The 24,015-nt window shown below is 36.7% G+C and overlaps 1 protein-coding gene across 6 annotated transcripts in view; it reads right to left on the bottom strand.

The window, feature by feature from the left end:
• Sp1 (transcription factor Sp8) overlaps window positions 1–24,015 on the bottom strand; it is a 79,691-nt gene that overhangs the window by 9,949 nt on the left and 45,727 nt on the right. For 2 of the 6 annotated variants that reach the window (XM_090172138.1, XM_090172137.1), the window contains one exon: window positions 12,308–12,471. The exons of the other annotated variants lie outside the window; for them this stretch is intronic. In XM_090172138.1, the coding sequence (XP_090028264.1) occupies window positions 12,308–12,337 (30 nt within the window). In that variant the 5' untranslated portion in view covers window positions 12,338–12,471. The remainder of the gene's footprint in view (window positions 1–12,307; window positions 12,472–24,015) is intronic. 6 annotated transcript variants of the gene reach the window in all.

Here is a 24,015-nt window from a genome sequence, read left to right as displayed (position 1 = left end):
GTAAAATTTAACATCGGAAAAGCGTTACGTCACTAAGTACACTAGTCAATTATCCAAATTAATATCCAAGGCTGATCCGAAATCCAGCGTTTTTTCACTCGATAGGCAGCGCACGTGAAAGAATCAAAGGCGCATTCCACGGATGAGCCATGATTGATTCCTCGCAGCCACAACGACCTCGGCTAAAGAGGGCAGATTGAGGGAATACCCGCATCAAGGCTGACCGAGCGTTTAATAAAGTAGAGAGATAAAAACGAGAATTAAGCGGGCTACATGGGACGAATATCAAGTAGGCTGGCTCTAGCGCGAGTAGAAAGTGCATCTCTCACACCTTCGCCAAGATCTCTTCCAGAATATGCCCCACCCTTCGTACGTTATCCCTCTTTTTCAAAAAACCTCCGAACACGCGCGTTGGTTGCCAGTGCCGACCACTCCGTAAATAATTTTGCATTTACGGCCCAAAAGTGTAAACGCTAATAGTCACGCTAGCCGAGCCGCGTTGGATCGATGAAAACTCCATTTCATAAATTGCCCGTTTTTCTCCGCTCAAATTTTCTAACACTTGTTCTCCGTGCGCTAATCTTTACGAGGATCAAGATTGAGATTCAACGTTACTGCGCGTATTTATTTTAAAATTTATATATTTTGATAATTTAAACTCCAGGATAATGACCTAGTCAAATTAAAACCTGAAATAAAATTATTGTTATTCTAAATTACAAATTGTCATTGTTTTATTATTTAAAAAAATTACTATTCTTCATTATAAAGATATAATAATAATAATAATAATATAAAGCTAAAAAATAAAAATAAGTGCCCATATTTAAAAAGTAACTATCGTTAATTACGACAAAAAACGTTTCCATTCAAAATTTGGTCTTACAGATGCCCACTTATGGATGGAAAGGTAATTCCATTTTTTTAGACACGTCAAGGCTAACTTCTTTGAATTCAACATTTTTTATTTTGTTTTTCGTATTTTTTTATCAGTATTTTTCTTTTAAAAAAAAAACTCTGATTTTCTAACGTACCTGATATTTTCTATTTTTTTAAATTTTATTTTGAAACTGTTTCTATGGAAATTTAAAAACAATCGTTACCCGACCACCTGAATTAATGGCTTTAAAAGCCGCTTGATGACTTAGGCCTAAGGTGGTGCCTCGGGTATTAGCTTAGTTGATTATTATTATTATATTAAATCAAAATAAAATAATGTAAAAATAAAAATAGTAATGTATCATCATAATGTAAACTAAACAACTTTTATTTATTTTTATCAAAATCGTTAATATTTGAATATTTCTTTCGTTTATTTGTTAAAACTCAATAAAAAATTACAATGAAAACAAAATGTTGAGGATTTAATTACATTTAAAACTAAAACAAATTGTTAAATAATAAAAGTAATAATTATTCCTTTCCCCGAACAATTAATTGAATAAGGGAAATAACGTTTAATCGGTAATTATATTGAAAAAATAAAACCTTTTTTGAAAACATGTTCTGACCAACTTTGTTCATTAATTAAGATAAAATTTCATTAACCCACATTAAATCGCATTACGCGAATGAAAAAATCGTAATCAATAACACGCTAATCGAACATCTAAGAAAGCAATTAATTTAATGGCAATTTGAAAAACCCCAAAACCGGGAGGGTAAAAACATTACGAGGCCTTTGCAAAATTATACAAAATTTGGAGTAGTAAATTTCGGGTGCAAATGGGTTTCGGGCCCTTAAAGCGAAATGGAGGTAAACAAGGTTTACACGTATAATTCCGTCCTCTTTAACGTCCGCGTGAAGTGTGACTGAATAGCTCCAAAAACGCCTTAAGCTCAAGGGTCAAAGCCATTCTTCAAAGGCTTATAAAAAGAGCGACTGCCTGAAAGAGGTTTACCGCTAAGCCGTTCGTTTCGGGGGAGAAATTTCAATCGCTTTGTCGTGTGTGAAAACGGCTTCACGCCTCGCTTTTTACCCCAAGAAACGGAGCGACGGAGCTGTTGATTTTTGGCGAACCGACGAGGCCTTCACCCCGCCGACGCCGTTGATACAATGGCCGCGGCGCCCTGCTAAAAGGAAACGCACTATTTATGGGGTTTACGAGGATCAACCTTTCGGAATCAAGAGCGTTTACATTGCGTCTATGGGAAGGACCTTTTTTCAATTCCTCTTCAAACGTTGCAAACCCAACCATTCTATACTCGTAAAGATAGCGCCATTCCAAACAGGATTATTCGCAAACATGAAAAAAATATCCAATATATTTGTTTTCACGCTTCACAAATTCAATTTTCAGATTTCTACAGAGAATAATTTTAGTACCAGTTACTATTAATTAATTTTTTTCCACTCATATTTTGATAGTTGTCGAAAAGCGATATTTTTGATCTTTTACGGAGATCAATATAAAATATTAGTTAATATAAATAGTTAGTGTAGGGAGCTGTTGACTCGATCGCGTGGCATACAGGGCTTGCCACCACCCGCGCACCCTCCTACGCATTGTAACCCGGCCCCCTGAATTAATGGCTTTAAAAGACGCTCGATGACTTAGGCCTAAGGTGGTGCCTTGGGTATTAGCCTAGCTGATTATTATTATTATTATTATTATTAATTTAAGTATCGAAGTGTTCGGTCCAGTTCGAATAAAATTCGCAAATAATAATAGATTTAAAAATTAGCACGAATTTATTTAGTGTCATCGTGAGATTAAACGAAAGAAGTGTCCTAATAATAAAGTATAAATTCGGCATCCGTCAGGCGTTTTTTGTAGGGCCAACCGAAAAGGGGTGAGCGTTCCATCAAAATCAATTTTCGCGGCATCATCAGATGTGTCCGAATTAGAGAATTTGTTAACTTTATATAATAGTCGTTACGCGTGAATGCGCCTAAACAATGATGAGACTGATTTTTCTTTTAAGATCACCGTAACAGCTAGTCGGGATGCACGCGGGACAAGGGGAGGGGGGAGGAGACTACGCGGAGGCACGTGATCAATATTTCGTATTATTCAACAAAGGGAAATAAAGGGAGCAGCGCGATCTAGTGGCCGTTCGGAGTGTCCCATATTCGGGTAATCTTCCGTGCCTGGCCATCATTAGGGCGAGGGGACATAAACAAAGCTACTCGAAATGGACGGACAACAACTCTCCGAAAATTGTCGCGATGAAAATGTGGGACATTTTATTTTTACCGTTCTAACCGTCTAGTACACTTTTATTCTTAATCTATGGAATATTTGGGTTAATCAACGACAAAATGATCCAATGGCTGTAGATTTGTAGTAGCTAATGGATTTCGCATTCATAAAATCTCCAAATTAAACTTCGTTATTCCTGTTCCCTCGCGTTGTACCTTCGCGGCTGATTTTTCAAGACGAAATGGCGCGGTCGAAAATTCGTTATTACAGAGCCTAAGCGGAGTACTCTAGAAGTTTGAACGACAAACGTCGAGTGTCACGGGCTATCTTGTTTTTACGTGTATTTACTTGGTTGTCGAAAGTTGTTAAAAATTCAACATATTTCTGTCCAGATTACGTGACACCATAAGTGTATAATATTATTACATAAGTGTGACACTTCCTATTCTTCACATGCAAAATTTTTACTGTGAGCTATTCGCAAGACAGACTGCATTACGGGCTTCGCCAACGCGTCACACGTAGCCTTTGGCAGCGCCTTGCTAGGAGGACCGTTACTAGCTCTCAGTGAAATATTTCCCAAAGTGACAAACTTATGAAAATATTATAGACTTATGGTGACACGTATAGTCAAATATTTATGTTTTAATAAAATTATTAATATAATAATTTACAGGCAATTATGGTTAGTTGTTCTTTTTCTAGCAAAGCGCGTGTTACTTTAAATACTGGTTTAAATTGAGATGCGCTTAAGCCTTGTCTAATTTATCCGAAATCGGATGTAAATTTACGGGGAACTAAGGTACACGACAACCAAGTCTGTCAAAGGAGCGGCTAAGTATTGTTCAAACACATTTTTCTTGTCGTCGTGTACCCGGGTTTAGCAAATATTTCTTAAATGAATTAAAATTCTATTGGCAGCGTACTGAAAGCACGTTTAACCGATTTTAAATAATTGAATTTCTAGAGTGTTTTGCTTAACTTCTGTATTATCTGACGTAAACAGTACTCTAAACTAGTGTAAACCTAAGTAATTAAAATAAAAACTACACTATTAATAAAATGTATTATAGTAATTTTCTTAAACCATTTCATTGGAAAAATTTGTTTTATAAATAAGAAAATTTGAACATTTTCCATCAGGCGTGCTAAATTGTGATGCGATGTATTCTTCCGCGGTTTGGAGGGGAAATAGTTCCCATTTGATACTCTCGAACCTGCATGAAAGATATACTTCTGTGGTTATATATTTAATTTTGACAATATTTTGTTTATTTAGCATTTAATTACTTCGTAATTAATATTTCTAACGAGATATTGAAATGGGATTACAGGCAGTGTTCCCGGTTGGTAAATACCACCTGACATTTATTGTGGCAAATAGTGGCAAAACGTGACATGTCAAATAATGATTTTTAGTGATAAATTGACATATAGTGGCAAATATTCGAAAAAGTAAAAATACTAATAAATTTTTCGTATGAAATACCATAAAAGCATTTTTAGGCTATTTTTGTAATTATCCTACGCGGGGTTGCCAAGAATTGGGCTATTTTTTATATTTATTTTATTTTATTCATTGCTAAAAGTTATAGCAAATAAAGTGTTCTAAGAGTAGAAAATTATTTGTTTCCCCTATTTGTCATTATATGCCATTATTTGTCAAATTTGTCATTATTTGTCACTATTTACCAGTGACATGGCCTATATTCGAAAAAAGTGACATTTTAGGAACACTGATTACAGGGTTCATACGAATATTTCCCTGAATTTTCAAGGTGCAAGATAAAATTAAACTAAGATTTACAGAGTCATTTAAATGAAATTGGTTCAATATTATAATATCAAAGAACAAATTAAGTAAAATCTTTATTGAGAAAAACTTATTGATGTAAATTGGTATTCCTATAAGGGCAAACTTCCGGAACCCTCATCAATTTCCCCGATTTTTACCAAAAAAAATTAATTCCATGATATTTCCCTGGTTTTTCTATCGACAATCGAATTCCCTAATATTTCCAGGTTTTCCAGGTCTGTAAGAACCCTGGATAAAGCGGGCAATTATTCGATTTGCTTCATTTATTTTAAAAAGCTACCGTAAAAGTGAACTTAAAAATAGTAAGAAAAAACGCGCATCACTGCAGCTGGATCAAATTAGAATATGACTACAATGAAAAACTTCAATGTTTTTTAGATAAAAAAGGAGGAGTTTAGGAACATTAAGGATTCAAATGTGAGTTTAGTTTTATGAGAGCCCGAGACAGCTGTCTCAAGACCAGAGGCAAATTTTGGTTCCTGGCATATTTTATATAACACGTATCAAAGTCTATTTAAATATTTTTATGATTAATTTGAAAATGTACACCTATTACTTATTGTTTTGCATTGCTATGCAATATAAGAAACTTTTCACTGAACATTGAGACCAAGGAGGTAATAACTTAAGTAATCAGATGTACAATTCGTAAGTATATAATCACGGGAAATTGCTCAAGAAAATTAGTGAGAATCAGTGGAAGTGAGGGGTCAGACATTTACCAATATCCCGTACACTTTGTCTAAAATCGCAAAATCTTTAAACTCTTTCTATGGTAAATTAACATTGAAATCCCAAAATCATTTCAAAAAGTAATGATAAAATCGCCAAAATCTCTACGAAATCTCAAAATCCCGTACAAAATAATGGCAAGTGTCCGACCCCTCGAGTGGAAGTTACCAAATGTTTTTCGAAAGTAAGAAATCAGTGTACAAATATTTTATAAGTGACTACCCCCTCGTATAAAATTATTCATTAGAGATCAAAAATAAAGTAATTCTTTTACAATGTTTTACAACTGAATTTTATATATTAGCTTTCAAATATTTAATTTTTAGATAAATATATTTTAACGCCACTAGGTCATACGCCCCTGTTCCTCGTGTCGTACTAATGTTAGATGATAGATGATGGGTAAAAGTTGAATCATTAGGATTAGGTTAGGCCGGGTTAGATTGGTTTGCGTAATCCGTGTGGCTAACATCAACGCAAACGGGTCACATCAGTATTTTCGATTTGAAGGGTATAGAAAGAAATGGCCGAGTGGCTGATGGGAGGGGGGTCACGCGATAGTTTGGCGTTAGGTTATAATACCGTTAAGTCTTCGTATTTCTGGCACGCCAAACAATCGGTTGTCAACCGGGGCGTCCCACGGCGCGATAAAAGTTTTTGGAAGAGAGTGCAACAGTACACCCAACATGTGTTTCGCAGCCTTGAAACCGGAACGCCACCAAAAAAATCTCGGCTTCCTTTCTACTCGGCTGAACATAATAAAGCTCGCTTCGGAAAAAAAGGAAATTTTTGGGGAAGTTGTAAAATTTGTCGGCAGAGGGTCCGTCTCAAAGGCGTTTCAACGGGAATCGGCGGTGGCAAGCGTGGTGCCGAGATTGCAATAACGCCGAAAACCTCGGACCGCTCTGGAACCCCCGCCGAGACATCGTGAAATATAAGCGGGGAGTATTCGGTTCTCCACGAGCTACGGCCGCGGCTCTGTTACCCCCGTTTCGCTGGTGGTACTCGTAACTGGTCCGAGGAACCATCAAAGCTTATAATATCCCGTCAAGATTATATTACTTTTTAAATTAAAACGAAACTGGTGTTGGCCCTCTTCGCAACATGCGCCTTCCAATTTATATCGTTAATCGATAAATTTTGAAGAAAGGGTCTTTTGATCGATAAAAAATAAATAAAGCTTCTACAATCGTAAGATATTGACGTTACCATTAACCTAAAATATTTCGCTATTATTTAATAATTTATACTATATAGATATACTTGAATTACAATTAAGTTGTAACTAACTCAGGCTCGTCAATGTTGTCCCTTTTATTTTGTTTTATATTAAAATTAATGCAAAGCCTATTTGGTTTTAGCCACGCTTAAGAACTAAATTTTAAGCAAAAGCCAGAGATTGTGGGGTTGAAGATTTGATTACGTCACAGTTATGACGTCATCGAAGCCCTAATCTTTTCGTCTATAGTAAATATTACCAAGTCATTAATATCGTAAGGCATTGCGAAATAATTGATGTTTAAGAGTTCGATATATACACATTCATTGTAATGAATGTTGTATAATTAAAATGAATATTTCCTCTCGAAGTAAATAAAAGAAAACTTTAAATTAATAATGATAGCTACATAATTTCGGTACCGCTGTTAAGACATTTCACGCTAACATTTATGGCGCCTGGCTAAGCGGTTAAAACTTGATCTATTGTCGACCTATGTAACTCTTAATCTATCAAGAAAGAACTGAGATTACTGTCAAGAAATGGGTATGTAGATATTGTTGGTCACGGTTCTTGATTGATTTAAAACAAATTTAGGCAAAGAAAATCAGATTATCCAGTAAAAGCTGAGTATTGTATTCAAGGCATTAAAAGTTGCAAGCTGACTTGGGCTTAAGGAGGTGCCTTTCCGAGCTGATTATAAATTTTCTTATAAATAGACCACGAACAATGTTTTGAAATATAATTTCCTTTACTGCGGGGTGTAAATTCTGTTGCTACATACTTATACAGGGTTGCCCGACTATTCCCTGTTTTCCCTGACCATTTTAAGAGATTTTTCCATGATTTTTAAAACCAAAATTAGACAATTTTTAGCTTTATATTTTACCTTTATCATAAGTTTATTAATTGAGATCAACCAACATTTCAGTACAAACGTATTATTGCAACGTTAAAAAAATAAGCAAAACTTTAAAGGGACTAAATAGTAATCATTAGAATTTGTCAGATAACTAGAGTTAATTTACCTTCAAAAAATGTCAAGATAAAATTGAATTCCCTGAGTTTTCACAAATTCTTAAAATTTCCTGACTTTTTAGGCCCATTTTTAAATTCCTCGACTTTTCCCTGACGAGTGGCAACCCTGTTATAGAAATTTGTATACTTGGACTATACAGGTACGTGAAATTGAGTTCAGCCTTTGGTAATGCTAAAACTGTATTACTTTAGTGTAATCAAAGCTACAGGCTCGCACACCGGTTATGGGAAAGTGATCAGTCAGTTGAGGTATTAGAGGTGTCCACTTAGTAATATATTTCCGTTAACCACGTGTATCTATAATTTAATTAGTAAGCCTCGAGCTAGCACTCAATTAACTTAGTCGTACATAAGCTAAATCCTTATAATCGAAAATCAATTTTCACTCTGCAGAACAAAATCGCCATTCGGGAATGGAACCAATTTCGCTTGGCATATTACATAAACCAAGGTTTTAATCGGAACGTTTCTTCGTAAGACATTCTAGTTCATTATTTAATTATTATAAATTATAAATTTCAACAATTAATTATTATAAAATCTAAATTTCAACAATTAATTATTATAAAATCTAAATTTCAACAATTAATTATTATAAAATCTAAATTTCAACAATTAATTATTATAAAATCTAAATTTTAACAATTAAATATTATAAAATATAAATTTCAACAATTAAGTATTATAAAATCTAAATTTCAACAATTAATTATTATAAAATCTAAATTTTAACAATTAAATATTATAAAATATAAATTTCAACAATTAATTATTATAAAATCTAAATTTCAACAATTAATTATTATAAAATATAAATTTCAACAATTAATTATTATAAAACCAAAATTTCAACAATTTCCTTTTGTTTCCATTACCCACCCTGATAAAGCCTGTTACCGCGTTACCGCGAATGCAAAATTAAATTGCGTAAATAAGGCAAATTTTACGCATTAGCTCGGCAATTTGCAATAATTAGGAATAGTACCCCTTGACTACGCCAGAAGGCGCCCCACTCTGAGTGTTTTTCTTCATTAATCAGAATAAATCCTTTATATTTCTTCTTACTGTAACGAATGGCAACATTAAAACTCGGAAGTAGCGGTTTAACCTTATCTTGACCCCTGGCGCGCGAGGGAGTCGTCCTACCCAAACGTAGTCCCAGCCGTTCTCGGCGCGCTGCATGATGGGACACTCAATAATGATCCCGTTGAGGGCGAGCCGCGGCGGGTCACCCCCGTGTTCTATCTAGCCCGCTTATTTAATAACATCATCTTTCCGCGAAACGTGGGCAGGCTAATAAAAAGAAACCAAATGGAGTTGTCTAAATACATTAAGGAAACGCTTTCATGGAATAACACTCGCAATTCATATAGTCCCCCGTTCCATACCCATAATGACCCCCTCCCAATATATGGTAATTAAGGCGCCGCTGCGAAGGTTGTTTATACCTTACAACAATATTGATGTTTACGCGCGTCAAGAAAAATATTTCATTGTATAATGATATTCAATTTGCTGGAATTTGAACGGAAATTTTTAAAATTTAAATCTTAAACACATCTAATTGGGATTATCATTATTGATAGTTCCACTCAATTGTAAAAAATGGCAATATAATGAAAAGGAAATTTACAGTAAATATATTTAAAAAATTACGTTCATAAATATTATTTTGGGAATATTTATGTAGCACACCATTACTCTTAAGTTTAAAGATGTCAGTTTCGACTCGTACATCAACTAGATAAACTACCCAAGTGTTTAATTAAGAAATTTAGACGCAATGAACTTATCTAATTTTTGTGTACGAATACAGTTGTTTAAATAAGAAGTATCTTTTAAAGAGGTCAGTGTGAACTCACACATTTGTTTACATTACATTACACTATCTAGCTTCCAAGTGTTTAAATAATGAATTTAAATGCAATGAACTTCACAATAAATTTGTGTATGTGTGCAGTTGTTTAAATATGAATGATCTTTTAAAGGGGTCAGTGTGAACTCGCACATTTGCTTACAGTGCATTACAGTAGCTAGCTTCCAAAAGTTTAAATAAGAAATTTAAATGCAGTGAACTTGTTATCTAATTTTTATGTACGCATGCAGTTGTTTAAATAAGAATTATAATTTAAAGGGTACAGTATGAGCATTTGTTTACAGTACATTACACTAGCTAGCTTCCAAGAGTTTAAATAAGAAATTTAAATGCAATGATCTCGTCATCTACTTTTTGTGTACGCATGCATTTTACATTAAAATAATTTTCGGTTTCAATATATTACACTGAACTCGACTATAGTTTTGGAACTAACCTGCGTGTTTAATTGATAAATATTTATGCAATGAACATGGCATCTAATTTTTGTGAAGAAAAACACTTGTTTACATTAAAATAATTTTCGGTTTCAAAATATTACACTGAACTATATAGTTTTGGAACTATAACCTTCTGCATGTTTAACTGATACATATTTATGCAATGAACATGGCATCTAATTTTTGTGAAAAAAGGCACTTGTTTACATTAGAATAATTTTCGATTTCAATATATTACACTATATAGTTTTGGAACTATAACCTTCTGCGTGTTTAATTGATAAATATTTATTCAATGAACATGGCATCTAATTTTTGTGAAAAAAGGCCCTTGTTTACATTAAAATAATTTTCGGTTTCAATATATTACACTGAACTATATAGTTTTGGAACTAACCTTCTGCATGTTAAATTTTTAAATATTTATTCAATGAACATGGCATCTAATTTTTGTGAAAAAAAGGCCCTTGTTTACATTAAAATAACTTTCGGTTTCAATATATTACACTGAACTATATAGTTTTGGAACTAACCTTCTGCATGTTTAATTGATAAATATTTATGCAATGAACATGGCATCTAATGTTTGTGAAAAAAGGCACTTGTTTACATTAAAATAATCTCCTGTTTCAATATATTACACTGACTATATAGTTTTGGAACTAACCTTCTGCATGTTTAATTTTTAAATATTTATGCAATGAACATGGCATCTAATTTTTGTGAAAAAAAGGCACTTGTTTACATTAAAATAACTTTCGGTTTCAATATATTACACTGAACTATATAGTTTTGGAACTAACCTTCTGCATGTTTAATTGATAAATATTTATGCAATGAACATGGCATATAATGTTTGTGAAAAAAGGCACTTGTTTACATTAAAATAATCTCCTGTTTCAATATATTACACTGACTATATAGTTTTGGAACTAACCTTCTGCATGTTTAATTGATAAATATTTATGCAATGAACATGTCATTTATTTTTTGTGTACGTATACACTTGTTTAAATAATCTCAAACTAAATTAGGGATAAATATAATATCAAATGGAAAGGCTGTAATTATTTATTTACGAGGCCAGTTTCCTGGAGTTTCGTCTCCACCTGAGCAATCTATCAAAAAATGTATACCATTGATATAATAATAACATACATAAGGTTATAAACATAACAATTACGTAAAATTAATAAATGCTATTAATTTATATATTCCGCCACTTCTTATAACTTCTCGCAACAAGCTCCAATCGGAATTTAACGGATGACACTAATTTCCTCCGTGCATTATAAACAATCTAAGAATTATTACCTAACTTATCATTCGGATGCCAAATATACGACACCTTGTAATTTGGACGTTGACAACTGTACTAAAAACGTGTTATACTCAAAAGCAAGCTATTTCATAATTGAATATGGTATACAGTGTTTTTATCCGTAGCATACGTTGGTTTCACGCAACGTTAGGTACTTTAACAGAAATCAGGATTTCAAATTTAACATTGAATAAATTGCTTAGATCTAAATCATGGTTGAGATATATTTATAAACAATGAAACTTCGCGGTGCAACATTGCCATTTTTTGCAATTTAGGCCTTTGCCAACTATCAATAAATATATCGCGAATTCACTGTCGACAATAGCTACATATAATATACCATATTAATTAAGGCCTAACTAAAAACTAGCTCGGTAGTGTAGCCAACGTTTAGGGGAAATTATTCTTAAATGGAAAATTATAACTAATGAAATTATATTTAAAGATAAGCAATGAAAACTAACCAATTTACAAAACGCGTGTTTTTACGATTAAGTACGTTAAAGTACCAATAATTTAGGTTTAATAATTTACATCGTTTATAAGATTATTATTTTAAAAAGACAGTTGTATATTTATCAAACGTTGTCCTCATAGCCAGACAGTTAACCCTTTTAACTCAACCCTAATAAATAACGAAAGGCTTAAAGATAAAACGCGATATTTATCGCGGGTTTTTATTTTTGGGGGGTTATAGAAACGATCGAAATTCTACTCACGTAGTTTACACCAATCAAGGTACCGGCCATGTAATCTTCGCAACTATCAAACGGGAACCTATTATCGCAAGTGGCAATTGGTGACTCTCCCCCGGCGCCCGTTGCGCCAGTGACCAAGTTTTCGCTGCCGTACTCAATGGCTTCGAGGTGGCGATTAGTCACAACTTGGAAAAAACGGGGATCAAATATTCGTCAGGCGCGTCGACAAATTATCGTTCGTTCGTAAAGTCAGTCATGATACGTAAAAATAATCTAGTTACGGCTAAATACAACGTAGCTCCGGCGCGAACCGGCGTTTTCCGCGGGCAAGCTTCGGCGCGTCTCGGGCTCCGGCGACTCCACGATCAACGGCTACAAACGGCTCAGAAGCGTCCGCTAGAAAACGAACGACGTGCTTACGCTACGGAAGAAACTAGAATGCTAGCTGGTAGGGTCTAGGAGGCGTCCGAAACTCGCGCTATGGGGAATACGTGGCCGCTACGGCGTAGGGGGGCAGGGAAGAAACGCCGCCACCCCGAGCAAATATAATGACGCGGAGGGGGTAAACTCGGGGAGGGTTCCCCTTTTAAACGAATGGAGCGAACATAAGGAAGCGAGCGGGTATCGACGCCCGAGAACTCCTACTGCCACGCCACCATTGGCGGACGGTACGTCCCAAACCAGCCCAATCCAGCCCAAAGGCGTCGAACCCCGCCCAGCCTTTTCTCCTACACATCATCCTATTCTTTTTTCGCGTCGTGCCGTTCCCCCTCGTTGCCATGGCGAAGTAGCTACGCGTTAAGGGGACGTTATAAAAGGGGCGGACAAGAAAAAACAAAATGGTGGAAATCTGGACGCGAAGACGACCAATCAGAAAGGGCGTGCACTCGCGACCTCTCGCGGAACGCTTGGGCGTTATTGGGAGCGCGGAGATTGAAGTGGGAGAGCCCGGGTAGGTGGAACTGACGCACCGGAGGCGCTTCTTCTCCTAATCCCCGCGTTACACCGACCAAGTCCTTCTTCTTTTTGACCCATCGCCGATAAATTGAAACGAGGGGGGGGACGCGAATCTATTTTTATATATAACCCGGCGCGGGCGACGAAATTCGAGCTTCGTCGAGGATCTAGACACGTAGTTACGCCACAGAGCAACGAGCAAAGATTACGGATGTTCAATAAGTGACGAGAGAGTCCTTCTGGCGTGGCGCGCGCGCGATCCAAGATGGAGGACTACTACTTTTTTATCTCTGGCTGCTAGCCATAAAGGCGTTTTCTCTTTCGTACGATTAATAGAGATACGATTTCGTGCTCGCCAGTTTTAAGAGAGCATGCGGAGAGAGAGGAAAAAGAGTCTCTCCACGAACGATTTATTTCGGGGTCCTTCCCGAATAAGAAGCAAAAAATGCCCCTCAAAAGAGTTATTACCGGAGTTTTATGAGGTTCTTTTATAGTAGGGATGGTTCGTTTTCCGCGACAACACCCATACCCTTTAAATACTCACGCTGGAGGACTCCGGCGGCGATAAATGTGACCCTTCGTATTTAACAAGAATACGAATTGACCTATTAAGCGGCAATTAAGACGAATAAATCATTTTAGGAGCTCGCGAAACCCACGCCTAATTGCTTGACGGAATTACAACCCACTTTTTCACCAACGGAAACTTCAAATTGACCCCGAATAACACATTCGTTCGGTCGCCTTCAAAATTCCGCTCTTGGCGCTTTCAACATGGTCCAAAATGCATTTGAGGGGTAAGACAGTCTCAGATAATCTGTACACCGAGTTTGTGCATTTAGCACTGTTAAAGGTACATATTTTCAAGAGTTCGCGAGTTCAATTTAGCACTGTCAAAGATACGGCAGTGTACACCGAGTTCGCAGTGTCTTACCCCTCGCTTGATTCGGCCAAATTCATTTCAGTAAAATTTTAAAATCTAAGTAGTCCTTTGCGTCAATCATCTAGAGTTATTCTCTATGATTGTCTAATTTTAAGGGCGAACTTGCATTTTTCGCAGGAAGGAACAGCTATGTAGTATAAGTCAGGGTTCGTACGAAAAGTTCTGATCTAAAATCCCTGACTTTTCCAGGTTATCCCTGACCAATTTTTGCCAATATCCCGGACCTTTTTGGTTATATTTTTGGACATTTTTTTTATTATTTTATGTCAAAAGGTCTTTGTTAATTCGGGGTTCGGTTGACTAACTAAAATCCCTGACTTTCTAGGAATTTATTTAAATCCCTGACTTATCCCTGACATTTTTCCTCCATTTTACAGATCCCTGACTAATCCAGGTTTTCCAGGATATCCAGGTTCTGTACGAACCCTGTAAGTTGGCTTTAAAAGATTACTCGGTTTGCATCATTTAAAAAAGTTTATTTAATATTAAAGTAATTTTAGTCATTGTGAAACTTAATACGATAATAATAATAATATTTTAGGACGTAAAATCCTTCGACTACATTCCAAACAACATTATTATTCTTCCCAACTTAAAGAATTTCAAAAAATGTAAAAACGTTGAAAAGATCTAATGCGATTTATTCTAAAATAGGAAGTAAAGTTAGTGGTTTTGTTGTTTGAGCGAATTGCGATAGGTTTCTAGAATGGCTAAGACGCATAGCGTATTAACTAGCAAACAACGTATGCCATAATCCATCAGCAAATTGCTAGTCACAGCACAGGGGCAAAGCCAATTGCTGACCGCAATTGGCTTTGCCCCTGTGACTAGCTCGCTTAGTTATACCACCCTCCTCCGCAATGTAACCCAGCCACCTGGAATAAGGTAACAAGAAGGTGTTTCGGGTATTAGCCTAACTGATTATTATAAGGTTAATTGAGTCTAAGGGCAAGGTTGCAAGGGTGTGAGGAATGCTTAGGGATACAGTTAAATTTCAAGTATTTACGAAAATAATATTATATTAACGGGAAATTAAATAATCACACTAACATAAAAATTAACTTTTGTAATGGTTTTTAAAAGATTTATTAGAATACAATGTTAGCAGGAGGTCATCGCGTTTATTATATTATATTATAGTTTAGTCCCGAGGCTGTTAATGTCAAAGTAAAACCACTAAATATGCGCAAGTGACTGACAATTAGTCTGCCCAAGACGATATACGATAAACAGTACTTGATCATTTAAGTGTCAGTTTAGAGTTCAAAGTGCAATCATTATCGGACTAAAAATATATTTTTGATTTCTACTTTACATCAGTCAGGAAGGAAATTAAAGATCTGATTTAATCTGGTTAATTTATAAATCTTCTTACTCGCCAAAAAACCTCGTGGTCAAGGATCTCAGCTACGGTGCCAGAACTCCTAACATAGAATTTATCTGTCGATAAGGGGTTGATTAAATTTAATGTACAAGAAGCGGAAACACAAATAGAACGTGCTCTCGACATGAAACCCACAATCAAAAACTATAGCTGTCGTGTTAGATATCATCTGCCACGCTACTTGATTGATCCCTTTAAGCTACTTAGGGGATGACCCTGTCAACGAATTCACCGGGTGGATCATTCCACGAGTACTGATTGTAAACCCGTCAGCAGCCAACAGAGCTGAAAATATGAAACAAATTTGGGAGTTCTACTTAAAAAAGGAACTAAAATTTGCAGCTACAAATATCATTACAAAGAAATATTTAGCATTACAGAATACAGATAAAAAAATTGTGGGGTAATTTGTCAATTGTACTTCATTTATGATTATGTAAAACGGTAATAGAACTTTCAAATTATGTACGACAGAGAAATGCATCGTTAGGGGATGAGAGAAAATTGCAGCTGCAAATTGTACCGTAACTTATTTCATTGATATTTTCGTAATAGTAAGTTGTTACGACTTCGAAGAGCCAAATTTATTCCGGAAACTTATACTTTGATATTTTAAAGTTGGAGACAGTAACTTTTCAAAAGAATTGATTTGATTTGTTTGAATACATTCCTTCTCTAATCAATGCCGCTGAAGACAGCGAAAAACGTGGGTGGAAAATACCTTTTCGACAATCTCTCACTATTCATAAAAACTTGTCGACGTAGTAGTTAGTGAAGGAAGCGAGGGCTGATCACTCCGCGTAATCGGTGTACAGAGCCGTACCTTTGACTGTACTAATGGGATTACGCGTAATCTTTGAAGTCCCTGCCTTTGGCAGTGCTAATCTAAGCGTAATCCGGTGTACAGACTTTCTAAGAGTGGTTAGCCCCTCGGTAGGAAGCTGTTGGCATGAAGAGCTTCACTAAAGAATTGTAACCCGCCACCTGATTTAAGGCATTAAAAGTTACTAGCTGACTTGGGCCTAAGTTGGTGCCTTGGGAATTAGTCTAGCTGATTATTATTATTATGTCACCTTTAGCTTCCACCAAAAATTATAGCTAAGTCTCTCACAGAAGATTACGGGGTATTGTAGTGTTTTAAATCGGAAAATTTTCCGGAAAATGACCGAGGCCTTTTTTCCAGATAATTTTCCGTATTTTTTCGAAAACAATAAAAAAACGTTTTCATTCCATGATAAGTCTAATAAATTTTGCAAAATTAATTAAAGTGGCATTTTCGCCACATTTGTTCGAATCTAAAAGTAAAACTAAACCTCTAGACTAGTTTAAACTGATTAACAATGTTTTTAGTATGTTTACTGTTCTTAGACGTTTCGTATCGATAAAAAGTTTAGGCCTAGCCCTGTTAACTGCGAAACTTTGAAAAAAATTTAAAAATTTTGTAATTTGAATAATTGCAATTGATTAGTTTATTTAAATTTGGAATAAGCCATAATTTTCACGTTACAAGTTTAAAACATTAAAAACCCTTAAAAACTAATTGATGTTTCAATTATTTTTTATTTTTCCGATTTGCGGAACATTTTCCGCATTTTATTTTTCCGGCAAAATTAACAACACTAGGCTATTGTAAGGTACTTGCATTATATTCATTTGCCCATATGGGTCTTTAAGTCGGGGAATTTTAAAAATTGGTCTAAATATCAGGAAAATTCCAGGTATAATTTAATTTCGGTTGCAAATAGGAAACCTTTACCAAAAAATAGGTTTAGAAATACAAAATTTGGCACTAAATAAGTCAGGGTAAATCTTCTGGAGAAGTCAGGGAATTTGAATTTGAAAAACTGTGGCAACCCAGAACATGCTTCGAAAGATCTATCTGTTTCATTGGGTTGTTAAAGTTTTAACAAGATTACTTTTTGTTACGGGTACCTTTTATATATTCTTCGAGCTTTGGAAATATAGCGCCATCTGCCTTAACATCAATCAACTAATTATGTGAAGAAATAGCAGACTAGAAGCACGATTAGATGTACGAATTAGAAGGCTGCCATGAGAGTGGAATTGCCAGATTTATTTGTGCGAGCACGCCATCTATTTAAAAAAAAATTAAGTTTAAATTTTTTTTTAATAGATGTCGCACTCCCGCGTGGATTAGTATCGATTCCACTCTCGTGGCAGCCTTCTAGCTTGCCCGTTTTCCTTGAGATTACAGGATAGCGAAGTGGTTCTATAGTCTCATTTATATTTGTATGATTTAAACTACGCGCGAAGCCTATACTGAAATGTCCTAAAACATTCAACTAGTGTACTAGTATACTAATAAGTAGAAAGAATTTTCCATCACCCTACCCACGTCAACATTTGAGAAGGGTTCACGGATAATTAGGCAAAGGTGAGAGCTAATGAACATAACGCGGTAGAGGTCAGAGGCGAGCGTTTTAATTGGTGACAAGCGAATGGTGGTGCCCGTTGAACTAAAATAGATCAGTCGAGAGCGTCACTCTTTCCCGCGCCACTCCATCTTTCCGTCTTTGTCAAGCCATTGTTATCCTAAAGTGTGGTGATAATTGACCAATCGAAGATCCCCCGGGGGAAGCGAGAACGGAGTTTAGCTCGAATTAGGATCAGCGCCCCCTCTCGGAAATATGCGTCATCCCGGGTCCCCCGCTCCGAATTATCCTCGCCATCTCGGTGCCCCGGCGGAGGAGAGTTCGTCTCCTCCTTCGAACGTCACGGCCCCAGTTAAATCCGACCCGCAGATGGGTCGAGTTTAAGATAATTGCCCTCGGCCCCGCGCGACTCCTCTTTCCAGCCTTACCTCAATTTTCTATCCTTTGTTTTTTCAATAAATTACGTCGTAATTGGGGGAATGACGAAGCGAATTCTCTGATTACCCGGGCGAGCGTTAGCCATCGGTTCGACCTTTTTCCGGCACAAAATTCGACAAATTCGATTTTTCCGAGAAATTTTCAGGTCGGTGTAATCGTACATTAACGTGACGTAACCTCGAGAGTCGATCGAAGTAACGATAAATAATTTTTATATCGATTTTCACTGTAAATAAAAATATCTGTATTTTCGAAATTTTGAACAATGCGTATACCCTTTTTGGAAAGGGATTTGAAAGTTAGCGATAATTTAATGCTTTATTTAACATCCCGCATTTTTTGAAAGCTATCTTCTGTTTCGTTTAAATATGAAACCGTACACTTAGGAGTCGTAAGGGTGTAATTTTACAATAACACCTTACTTACGACTTTTTGACTCCAGAAAAAGCATTTTATGTAAAAACACCTTTCGGAATTAAAACTTTTTCTCATAAGGGTGTTAATATCGCGTATAACAGTAAAACAATTTTTTTAATGAGATGCCAAAATTAATTTGTGAAACTAACACCTTTAAAAAAGTAAATAATACTGTTATTTACACCTTCAATGGAGTAAAAAAGTGCTACTTAAGAAGGATAAATAAACCAAAAAGGTGTAAAAAAGGTATTAAAGATTTCTTTTATTGAAACCTTTTTTTTAATTTTTGAGGAATAGTGTAAAAATTAAGTAATTTAACACCTTTAATGGTGTGAGGTAACACCTCTAAACAGAACAAATTGGGACCCAAAAATGTTCTTACAAAAGTGTTGAAATACACCTTATTTTTTTAGAGTGTATACAGAAAATTATTTTAAAATGTCGGACACACTAAGTTATTTGCATTGAATGAACTGCTATACAATGACAATAATATGGAACAAAATCAGAATCGGTCGCTACAATATTTAATATTATACGCGCTTTATCACCTCAAAATTCCTATAACAAAAGGAACAAATAACAGTATACGTGAACCGAACACTCTAATTTAGCTCTTGATGGGAGCCTATAGAAACGCGTCCATAATCAGGGAGTGTGATCTAAACGGCGCGCGGGTATCGCGGCAAAGAGCATGTTCCATCATTAGATCCGCTCCTTTGTGGGAGGATGGAGCGCTCTTTCTTTTAAGCCGCGAGAAATAAACATTTCGGAGCCACATCGTTAAACTTTCTCCATTTTGGTTCTCCCTCGAAAAGGGGTCATTTTTTTATCGCTGGGCCCGGTCCCCCGGCGCGCCAGCCCGTGAGAATAGCCGACTTCGCGTCAGGCGGCTACGGAAAAAAATTATCTTTTTCGGAGATTTTAAAAGAAAATAAAACCTCTTTGGGTATTTGTTCGAGAATCGAAGCCGACACTAGATTTTGGATTTCTAACGATCTCCCTCGGCAAGAGAAGCTTCAAAACGGACTTGGGCGTGCTCCGACGTCCCTCTTTACAAGTTACACGGCTTTAAAAGGCGTTCGTTATACTCGGCGCAAAGTCATCATTGCCTACACACGGGGGTTCGATAAATCAAGATCCTTTGGGCCCGGTTTCGGTCTCGCGTGACCTCTAAACCCTTCCGAATGGCCCCGGTCCGAAACGAAAGAAGCGATTCCGCGGATACGGTGCCTTACCGGTCAGCATTTCTGGCGCCGGCGGCGAACAATAGAGGGTCCCCCTCCCGCCGCGTATCTCTCGCGGGAACCGATCTGTGCCCACCTGAACGGGGCTGTATCAAATATCGCGAGTTATATTGTTCCTAGACTGACTCGCCGATTTATATATTTTAAAAAAGTCAGCGATACGCCCACTTTTTTTTATTCCATCCAAAAAGTAAAATACACGCTACGGAGAGTGAACCTTCAAGGTCGAAATGGATCTGTGTTATGTATATTGTAGAAATTCGGAGAAAAAGAACGTTCCACACTGGGTTACTGGAGCGTTAAACGCGATACCTTTTGTTACCTCTATGGAAGATTTTGGAGAAAGGGTAATCCTAACATCTGAGAGAAAAAAGATTGAAAGTCGATTGAAGTTGTAGATACGCGACTGATAATTCAACGTTTCTGGTAAAAACACCGCGTTCTTCAGGGTCTAACAAGGCGGTATATTTCCATTAACCAACAATAGGGAATACGCGGTTATTTATATTTAAAAGCTGTATTAATAAATTACTTATAGAAACTACGAAATAATTCTTTTAAAAATAACCCCAAATTGGCTTTTTTCGAGCCACGTTCACGGGTACATACCCGGTTTTCGATCTCGTCCGAAAGTCAGACGTCAAAGGCCAACTGAACAGAAAGAGAAAGTCAGTCGTAGATAGCGGATAACAGATTATCTTTATCGGGCATTGTCCCCTGTAAAACGATTTTTTTTGTTGTTCCATTTGACACGGACTTAAAAAGAAATTCTAGATGGAACGGTACACAGTCTTCTTTGAAAGGTGTCGTCGCTGCTCGCAAACCTAGAACCATCGAACGGTCCTGGAAGCCGAGACCATTTCGAGTCGTTCATTGTCAGAGAGGATATATCACGCGTAAAGCGCGAGTTGTAAAACTGCCCAACCTGCGGTTCTTTTTACTCCATCGACGCTGGTCATTAAGGCGTCGCGGAGCGGGGAGGGAATCTAATGATGACCACCTTCGATGTCCCACCCGAGAAAGGATGGACTTTCCCCGCTACCTGTCAGACAGATATTTGAAAAAGCACGATTGAAAGCGCCTCAACAATGGAAGGATTTCTAACGCCAGCGTGTGAATACGCGCGAATAATGGAGTCAGGGTGTGGAATACGCGTCAATGGTGGGCTGGATTCTCCATTACGGTGCCATACCGTCGAATGATTCTCGTTTTCTCTTTCTTCGATTTATAATACTCGTTACGAATGCGCTTGTCGCACCGGATGCGGCCACTTTCCCAGGAGATGACCATTTTACATTTGACCTCTATTCGCGGGGTCAGCGTTCATACTTTCGTCGTTGCTTCGCGATAATACGGTTAATCTTAAGACAGTCCCATACGAAAAAGACTCGATCCAATGTCCAAATTTTGATCCCAATAGAATCGAATACAAATCCTTAATTTTGTATCAAATTATTTTGATAAAATCGGATGTAAGTTGAATTTCTTACATTATAATTGGATCAAATATAACACATTTTAGTAATTTCGATAAAAGTTTAATTTTGATTTGCCCAATTTTTTTTAATATAATTATGGAATTTTTGATCCATTTTTTTATATAATAGGGACTTGGCAGTGCTACGTCAGTTTTTTTTTTCAATAGTTTTTATCGTGGGGAGAAAATGACCACAATGGCGGCCGTGGCCAGGCCCGGACTGGCCAGGTCGGCTAGTCGGCGATCGCCGAGGGCCCCCGGCTCAAGGGGGCCCCAAATTGCTTATAATAAATTTTTCCTAAAGGTCCTTTAGACGCGTTTGATGTTTCAAATTAATGTGCACGTAGAATCTAGTACACTTTAAACGTGATTTGTTGTCCTATAAATAACCATATAAATTTTATTCCACACCCCCCATCACCCGGTAAGGGGGCCCCTCTTCAGTCTCTAGCCGAGGGCCCCCATTGGAGCCAGTCCGGGCCATGATGGCCAAAGGTTGGAGTACCAAGTCTCTATTATGGAATTTTTGATCCTCCACTGAAAATAATAAATGTATAAATGATAAATTTAAAGAAACGTAACAATTTGGAATAAAGCGCTAGTAAAATATTACTTCTGGCGATAATCGAGGTCGCCGGGGTATTTGAATGCTAATGCTAATTTCATGGCGAAAAATAATTTCATGGCACTAATTGAACCGCGAACGAAGGTTCGGTTCTCCAACGCGGCGCGGCTTCTTGCAGTTGTTCTCAACATTTGATTGAGGTTCTTTCGGGGGCAACCGAAGTCTGTTATTTTCCGGGCTCGCTGGAATGATTTAAGTTTCGACCTCTGTTAGGTTCGGCCACATTCGCCGCTGCCTCGGAACAGAGAGAGAAAAGGAACAAAAGAATGCTTTCGGCGCAACGTGCTATTTTCGCATTGACTAGAGAACCATTATTCTTTTTGGAGAAACCAAAGGTCTGAGCCATCGATTGCTCCTAACTATAGGGTTGGTCCATCAGCCACGGCCCGATCTCCGGTACAGATCCAAGCTGCTCTCTCCCGCTCGCCCCCGTTGCAGAGAGAGATCAAGAAAATCTTTGTATAGCCGGTGGTTTTCTTGCCGTTGCAGAAATGAAGTACAATGAGGATATAAAATATGCCTTGTCAAAGATATATGAGCCAAAGAATCGTTACGCTACGGGTAGCTGAATAACTTCTGGAAAATCATACGAAGAAACACACATTTTGAGAATTTGTTTGGCACAGCTTGGACTGTTCTAAAATTTCACTCACTCTGACCCCCCCCCCCCCCTTGATAAATATCTGGTTACGCTACAAGAATACTAAGGTAAATCAATTTTAACAACATAAATAAGTTGATACAGGGTTGCCACAGTTTTTTCACATTCAAATTCCCTGAATTTTCCAAGTTTTCCCTGACCATCTCCGGAGATTTGGTATTTTTTACCTATATTTTAGTTCCAAACGAAATTAAATTCCCTGACATTTCCCTGATTTATAGACGAATTTTTAAAATTCCCTGACATTTCCCTGATTTTATACTCATTTTCAAATTACCCGACTTTTTCTCGAATTCCAGGTTTTCCAGGTACCGTGGCAACCCTGTCATATTAACACGTGAATCATTAAAATGTGATAAATGTAATCTGTTATTTAAATCTATTGGTGTAATTAATTTGAGTATGTGTAGTCTTGGTAACCACGTCAAATAGGTTTTGGCCACAGTGCAAAGCTTGGTTTCTTCTTTGTGAAATAAATATTGTTAATTTCCATAAGAAAAATTAATTTTTTCGCTGTGTCGCGTTAAGATAAAACAATTTTTTCCAGATTACCACTATACATGTTATGGAATAAATAAACCTGCTAGACCCAAACATGTAGAGGTAGGGTCTAGGGCTATGCAGATACATTTATGAGCCCGGGGGAAAATAACGAAGCGTGGGCCCTTCTGGATGAAATTTAAAAGGATGGTGATGCTGGCTTAGGGCCCTTAAAAAGGGTGGTTTTGGGCCCTTTATAATAATAATAATACCCCCGCAATTTTTTTATTTTATTTTAACACAAAAAGATTATAAAGATCTTCAATTTACAGAAGATGGAAATTATCAGCGAAACTATAACACGGTCTAAGAAATCGTGACTAAAAGAGAAAAAAACACTAAAATGTTTTACTAAAAGTGACGGTGGCGCAATCTGCCTTTCGAAATCCGAACTAAAACGTTGAATAGTATATAGGATTTTCGCAGATTTTCTTTAAAATTTCCTCTAACATTTAATACAAACTATAGTTCATTAAATTAATAACGCTAGCTATCTTTGTAGAAAACAGGTTAATATACATAGGCTCAAGCCATTCGCGTAATTTTAATAAATACTTGAAGGTTTAGTATCTTGCAAAGCTTCGAAATACCCGTTTGGCAGTCGGTATATATAAATGTTTATTTATTGACCCAATTTTTTTTTCTTA

The sequence above is a fragment of the Leiobunum rupestre genome, chromosome 4 (genome assembly GCF_980474605.1).
Source record: "Leiobunum rupestre chromosome 4, qqLeiRupe1.1.hap1, whole genome shotgun sequence".
Lineage (NCBI taxonomy): Eukaryota > Metazoa > Arthropoda > Arachnida > Opiliones > Sclerosomatidae > Leiobunum > Leiobunum rupestre.
The sequence above is the reverse complement of the archived record's forward strand: the minus strand, read 5'-3'. Positions and strand labels throughout refer to the sequence as shown.